At 39.3% G+C, this 7,842-nt stretch overlaps 1 protein-coding gene across 8 annotated transcripts in view; it reads left to right on the top strand.

The window, feature by feature from the left end:
- The first annotated feature begins 459 nt into the window (after window positions 1-459).
- The window catches only part of si:dkey-71h2.2 (low density lipoprotein receptor adapter protein 1), a 59,051-nt gene continuing 51,668 nt past the window's right edge, over window positions 460-7,842 (top strand). For 6 of the 8 annotated variants that reach the window (XR_006092060.1, XM_042390359.1, XM_042390362.1 and 3 more), the window contains exon 1: window positions 460-792. Coding sequence is in view for 7 of the 8 variants with exons in the window: in XM_042390359.1 (XP_042246293.1) it covers window positions 708-792 (85 nt within the window). In the remaining variant the exon portion in view is untranslated. The remainder of the gene's footprint in view (window positions 793-7,842) is intronic. The other 2 variants (XM_042390365.1, XM_042390364.1) reach the window with 1 other exon arrangement.

Here is a 7,842-nt window from a genome sequence, read left to right as displayed (position 1 = left end):
TTTGTATTTGGTGCTTGATTGTTTGCCTCAAGCGTGTCGTGATTTGTTCAGACATTGTTTTAATATATAAAACAATGAGACCCAACCTGGAAAAAACAGGGGCTGATGGGAGAAAATTGCATTTATGAAGCTTGAACTTGCTTCAAGAATCACTGTATTATGATAAATAAATCAATAATGTTTCTGATGCCGGCTAAAATATCAATACTATAATTAAAGGGATAATGTCCTTCTTTAAGAACAAAACTGACAACAGTGAAGCAGCCAAACCACAGAAAATCCTCCGAGACAAAAAAGTGCAACTGTAAGCTCCTTAGACATAAACTCATTAGTGAGTGTAAGTCCTTTACGCTGCAATAATACTGTAATGATTTTTCATTAAGGTCGCTCCATCAAACTGGAGCACTTTGAGAAGAAGCTTCGCAGCCCATCAAGGTTAGAAGGACACGCCCTTAACTTTGGAAACGGTGCAGTGTGTGCATGTGTTTGCCCTCAGCTGATCACCAGTCTCCAGAGGGGTACAGAGAGAAACAGGAGAGAGATTCAGGGTGGGAACTTGGATCATTGAGCTTCGCCTTTTCTCCTTTAGCGCATCCGCCGTCGATCGCAGCCTGCAGGTTGTTTTTTTATATATATATATATTTATATACCTCCCTGTGCTCCGGAGACTGGGGAATCCACCTGCCGGAGAGCAGACACACCTCGGGATGGATGCCCTGAAATCTGCCGGCAGAGCGATCATCAAGAGCCCCGGAGTTCCGCGGCACACATGGGGAACTTCAAAGCACGAAAGTGAGTGAGGCAGTGTGTGTGAGGGGGTTTACTAATGTTTGGGTTTGGTTACAAATGTTTCCTTTCCAATAAAATGCAGTAAAATCTATCAGAGAGAGAGAGAAAGCAGGACGATATGTGCCTCTGGCTGCTCGTAGGCTAGTGGACTGCTGTGTTTTATTACTGGGGAGCTTTTGTCTGTCCTGCTGCCAAATGTAGCTGAGCTGGATATACTAAAGTGTACAAAGCTGTACAATTACAAGCTGTTTTATTATGTTGTTAAGTCTAAGTTGTAAGTGGTTTGCTTCACTTCATTGAGAGGGATCCAGGTCTTACTGCCAATCGTGCTTCACCAAAACTACTATTCAGTGAAATTTAAGATTTAGAGCTGAAACTGAAAATCAGTTGACTCAGTCCACAGGAAATTAATTGGCAAACATTTTTTTTAGTAACTGACTAATCGTTTCAGTTGTTAAACTGAGCAAAAATACCAAATATTTGCTGGTTCCAGCTTCTCAAATGTGAGGATTTTTTGCTTTTTTGTGCTTTATGTCATTTTTAATGGACTATTTTGAGGTTTTGTATTGTTGGTCAAACAAAACAAGACATTTAAGATGTTTTGTTTTAAAGATGGGCTTTCTTATGTATTTTTTCACATTTTTTTTACATTTCAAAGAGATCATCAGAAGATATTGGACAGTTTAATTGATAATGAATGAAATCATCACTTGAACCCTAACGTTGATTACCAATTTGTAAAAACAGACACTACAAGTGCAATTATTTCATTATACAATAAGTAGTGAATACATGAATGACTTAATTGGGACCTCACTTCTCTAGCTCACAAAAACATGATTTATCATGAGGTAGTTTACAGTGTAAATTAGGGCTGTAACTAACGATTATTTTCATCATCCATTAATCAGTCGATCATTTTCTCAATTAATCGATTAGTTGTTTGGTCTGTGATATGTCAGAAAATGGTTTGATTCCTAAAGCCTGAGGTGACGTCCTGCAAATGTTTTGTTTTGTTCTGACCAACAGTCCTCAACCCACAGATATTCAGCTTACTGTCACAGAGGACTAAAAAAACCCAGAAAATATTAACATTTGAGAAGCTGGAATCAGAGAATCTGGACATTTTTTTTCCAAAAAACAAAGACTCATAATAATCAATTATTAAAATAGTCAACGATTAATTTTCAGACGATCAACTAATCAATTAATTGACTAATCATTGCAGCTCTAGTATAAACATTCATTTATTGCCATTCACTAAAGAAAACTTTATATTTTTTATTTTTTTTTTATAGATTGATCACAAAAACCATTCAGTGACAGTGACTGGATTTATTCTAGTTATTTGCGATTAGTTTCTACCAGGTGGAAAAGAGGCAAGCTTCATGTTTTTATTCAGCAAATATTGTACCAAATGTTCAAGATTGCTCCTGGCCCACTACAGTGTGAAGCACTGTGCAGGACTGACTGCTGAGTGAAGGGTCAGAGTAACAAACGTTGCTCACAGCGTCAGTGACAGGGGGAGAGTGAGGAGCTGTTTTGCTGCCTGCGGCTCTGCTGTCTCACCGATGTGTGAAAGTGTTGTCTGGAATGCTCCTTCTCTGCAGCTACATTGCCTTCAAGCTTCTCACTGCCATGAATGCTAGCATACTGCTTTTGCCTCGTCCTGAATTCATGCTTGGTGAATAATCAGCTGTCCATGCCAGCTTTCATTAAACACAACTGATTAATTTTGCAGCTACTAAGATGTGCTCGGTTTCTGCATGCTTTCAAGGAAATGTTCTACATAAATTATTGAATATTGAGTGTGTGAGGGATTTAAAAGTTTTCTTATTGGATTAAGGCTATAATGAGTCTCTCTGCTGGCTTTGGGTGCATTATGTTTCATAGTTTAAGCCTTAGATGTCAAAGTTAAGTGACAGCTTGTATTAAACTGTCTTGGGATGTTGGCTGTTGATAGCCATAGATTTCTAATCTTGTTTTTTTGTGCAAACATTGATGGATAGGCGTTGGTATTATTTTCCTCCACACAACTAACATCAACGTGCTCTCAACCATTACCATGGTGACTTTTATAATGAGAGAATGTGACAACCAAACCAACATCATGTTATCTTGAAAGACACTGTTTGTGTCACATTGTTAGCAGCAGCCTCCGCATTGTGCTTTTCTTCTCTCACTGCTGTTTATGTCAGAGAGCGAGAGGAAGAGAGAGAGAGAGAGAGAGAGGAGGAAGAAAAAGCTGAATGATATTGTCAGAGCAGAATCCAGCTGGATTTCGGCACCTGATGACAGAAGCAGTTTGTGTCTGAGAGCCACCAGAGGAATCAGGCTGTAAAAATGTGAACACAGCACTCACAAACAGTAAAGGCAGACAGGGTGACTGCTGATGTCCAGAAGCTACTTAGCAGGCAATTTGGAGAGAGGACAGCGTCTGTATGCCAGCATGTGGCGATGCGTCAAAGCTGGCTGTCGGAATGCAAATAAGGCGACGTTGCAGCTGCTTGCCACATATTCACACAAATTAGGTGTGATTAAGAAAAAAAAGTGATGGATTATTTGTGTCCTGTCTACTGACAGAATATAGATGTGAAGTCACTTTTGTTAAATAACTGCAGTTAATGATAATATACACAGTTAAGTCGTAACTGTAACATGCAGTTAACTTAGTTTCAGTTAAACTGTCAGCTATGCAGAGGCATAATGTAATGGATTGACAACACGGAGTGATACTGGGTCATATGACTGAAAATCACTATCACAGTAAATATACCATCAGGGTGTTTTAATTTAAGATGAAACATCACAGTATATACAGATACATCAGTACTATAACCGATTTAATTGGGGTTTTTTGGTTACTAGGGGGCACTGGCACAAGCTGTAAACACAATAAAGTTGATATGGTGAACGTGGAGCAACATTAGCATTCATCTGGCGTTATGTTTCTCACCACTTGATGACTGTAAGGGCAATATTCACTCAACTTTGAGCTCTGTTTGGTCACCACCAACTCCTGACGGAAATATCTGACTCTTTAGCAGCTAAATGCCACCGGCTAGTTTCTAAATGTGTCTGTTTCCTGTTTGGTGCCATGCTGGTAGCATACAGTGGGTTTATCTGAGTTCTTCTTTTTGCCAGAAACAGCTGCCTGCTGCGGTTGGAAACAAGGTTGATGTGAGTGGTGAGACTGAAAACAATAAAGGGGAACTGCAGAGTTGGTTTTTGTTTGTCACTACATGAGACACTTCTCACATCAGAAATCGTCATTTGACCCATTAATAACCTAAAAATATTGATTAGTGCAGCTTAAAAGCATTAGCATCAGTGCTCATCATGTTGCACACTACTTTGTTTTAAATGGGGATGTAGAGCGACAGTGAGATGAGATGGCAGCGCTCTATTGGATGGTGATTTGGGTGTTGAATTGCTTTATGGGAGAGCTCTCAAAAGCACATGGAGAAAGCTTTTACTAAACATGCTGACATAATTAATTCAGTGACGACCTGAGCTTTCTGCTAACACCACTATAAGGTCAGACTTTCCCCTTGAAAATGTTGCTGTTGATATTCACAGTCCTGTGTTTGGAAACCTCCTTTTGTATCATGTTCCCAAAGGATGAATATAACAAAATGAAATGATTTAGAAATATCCCATTAGGTTTTTAGATACTTTACTGTCACCACAGGTATGGTAATGTGTGTTTTCAATATTTTTGTTCTATTGACAGTGTGCAAGTCTAATCCATTAGTGCCTGTGACGACCATATATTGCAGCCAAATATCTTCCTCTATATTTGTGCAACTCAGGACAGGATGCACAGACAGCTGACAAGGTAAAATTTCAGTAACAGCCAGGATATTTGCTTTAGTCATGTCTCTTCATGAGTAAAAAACACACACAAAAAGATCTATTTCTGGACATCAATGAAGCTACTCTTCAGTTCTTTGGCCAGTAGAAAACATGACATGTACAGCATTTCCCCATCGTCCCTCTTAGCTGCCCGCTTGCATCTGTTGAGGTCAAAGCCACTGGCAGGACGGAAGAGGACACAGCATGTGCCCGGAGTGCAAGCCATCCCTTTGGATCATGTCACACTGAAGCAGAAAGGACCTTTTCTGTATCTCAGAAGTCACACACACACTTTCCCTTGGCGCCAAGGACATCTATTCTCTACAGTCTGCATTAGTTTAAAATCACGTAGCCTTGGGAAAGACTTGTGTTGAATGCAGGAAGATTGTGTCTTTGGGTTTAGCATTGTTTTCAGTAAAAATGTGCTTATACTAGTAGTGCTCTAAATATATCCTGGATCTGCTGCACAGCATTGGGATCAATAGCAAAATCCAAAAAACTGAAAATAAGCATCATTTAGTTCTTGAATACACGTCTCAAGTGTGCTTCTATTAGATTCTCACACTTTATTCCTTTGAGAAATATGCCCCAATATGCAATTTGTATTGCTGTGCTTTGCAGTACAGAGAGGAGCTTGATCTGAAATTAGTGGACTCAACAGTCATTAGGTTCGACTGGATGGGAACTCTGGCAGTGAATACAGCCTGCGGTGCTATTAAACCTGACAGGGGCCTGACTGAATGACACGCGGGAGGCAGTGGTGTCTGTTAGCGCTGCCCCTAAAGGAGCAATTATCTCGGTGGCTCGTTAAGACTCGGAAACCCGTGAGTCAGGGAGACGCCGGTGAGGAGGAGGAGGAGGAGGAGGAGGAGGAGGAGCAGAAGGAGCAGGAGCAATGGGGGGGAATTGTGGGAATATACAGGATAATGATGAAGGGAATGTGTCAAAGAGAGAGATTGAAGGGATGGATTCCTATGCTTTGAAAGTGATAAGATGATGATAATTGGGGACTGATGGAGCATTTTGGATTTGTGTTATGCAGAATATAGTAACAAATACAGACAAATCTGGCTATGAACCCTTGGAAGCCTGTTTAAAGAGTTATTTCACCCAAATTAAAAAAAAAAAACACTACTACTACTGATACCCTGTTATGCAGATAGCTTTGTTTTATCTTATCTTTGTTGTAAGATATGCATTTCTGTGGTTTCTGCCTCCACCCGTATGCAACAGGAGTGAATTTTGTTTGTTGTTTGTTGCGAGTAAAGCATTGAAAAATTTGCAGTCAAATAATCAGTAGCAGTGTCTTTCCAGAAAACATTACCCAGGTTTACTCTGGATACTGCTATGAAAAAACTACACTGAATGAAAGCAATGCTTTCAGTGGTCTATAGGAAAGGTTGGATTAGCATACAGTACATGACCTTTTACAGCAGTGCCCTGTATATAGTTACTCTGAAAAATACAATGATGCTCCAAGAACAGACACCAATAGAAGATAGTAAACAAAAAGCAGTTATCAAAGAGATATCAAAATAAAGGCACAATGTGATGCCTAAAACAGATATTTAATCCTATAAATCTAAGATGTTTTCATATCCTAGTGCTTCAGTACTTCTATTAACACTAAAAGAAGAAATATTTCATTAATGCATCTTGCTCTCACCAGGGTACATATACAATATACAGTAACCAGTCATTTAGAAGACTAGTTAAATCAATGTGTGCTCTTAGCTGAGCTCTTGTATATCAGACAATGATTCAACTGAGCAGATTTCCCTCCTATACTCTGCATAATTCATGCTCTCACACTCATCAGTCTCACCGGTCGCAGACTGACGATAGATGAGATGATAAAGTGTTGCTAATGACTTTTCATGCTGTGTGCTTTGAGGGAGGAAACCTGTCTAACGGATTTCATGTTTCAAAGATAAGCAGTTGATGTAGTCGTGAGGTATCTCCTGCATGGCATTGATGAATTTAAGTTATTTTATCCCATCCTATATCCACCAGGGTTCTCTGAATTCTTGACCCAATAAGCTCACAATACTCATTAGTGTCTATAGTCTTCTTTACACTAATTAAGTTTTCCCCCTTCCTTACTTAATAACCATAACCTTTTCCTATTCAGCTAATGTTATTTTTTGCAAAATGACTCAGTGAACATGATGTTCAAATACAACTTTGTTCAGCTGCATGAATAATAGCCGAGAGGATTTTGTGTGACTACCTTTTGACTCTTTCCAGTTTGGTCAGAAGAGAACTACACGAGCTAAATCCCCTCAACAGTCTGATTACTTGGATTATTGTCAAAAGCATGGCTACCTCAGTGACAGCTCTGCAGAGACTTTATTTTTGTTTCCTTCTTACACAACTCTTCTTTTTTTCTTTTAGTCTCATTGCAGTGGAACTTTTCAGGGACTATTTCATTAATGAAATATTATTATTAACGTGTTCTTCGTTTACCAAACTGCCTGTTCTGTGAGATTTCTCCTTTTTTTAAATCTGCATTTGTATTTCTTCCTGGTCAGTGGCCTTCTGAAAGTTTCTTATATTATAGCTTATATTTAGTGTTGGAAAAAAATGCAAGTCTGTCTGTGTGAATCTCTTCTATTTTCCATCATCCTCCTATAACTCCAGTTCAGGTTAAAAATCTGCGCTCTCAGGGTGCATTTTCCCCAGTCAAGAGTAGTATTCAATGGATTTCGGATGCTGTGAAACCAAGCATGTTTGGAGCAGGTTAAATGAAACCCTGGAGCATTTTTTTGTGTGTGTGGTTTGTTCGGGCAGGTGAGAACAATGCTACTCAACCTCACACTGTGTTGACAAGTGCTTCACTGCACTAAATGCCCCTCCTGTCACACTTGTCTACTTGTGATTTACTGTAATCCTGCGGTTGCTTTGGGTATTTTGAAATTTAATAAAGCCCCATTCTTTTCCTGTCGTGGGTCTGAGTTTAATCAAAGCTTAGTGGGAGGCCATCTGTCCTTTATTCCACAACTATCATTTCTGTATTAGTGCCTTAAAATCCCAACTGTGCCACGGAGATTCCCCTTAATTCTTCTTTGTGGTTTAAGGATAACAGGAGACGTTTTTAGTTTAAGATACACTGAACAGTGGGTGTCTTATCTCTCTGTAGTCAAAACAAACTTAGAGTTTGTGTGATGACACAGGGATGTATAAAAGATTTACTGTAAC

The sequence above is a fragment of the Thunnus maccoyii genome, chromosome 17 (assembly GCF_910596095.1).
Source record: "Thunnus maccoyii chromosome 17, fThuMac1.1, whole genome shotgun sequence".
Lineage (NCBI taxonomy): Eukaryota > Metazoa > Chordata > Actinopteri > Scombriformes > Scombridae > Thunnus > Thunnus maccoyii.
Note: the sequence above shows the minus strand (reverse complement) of the source record. Positions and strands in the feature narration are given on the sequence as shown.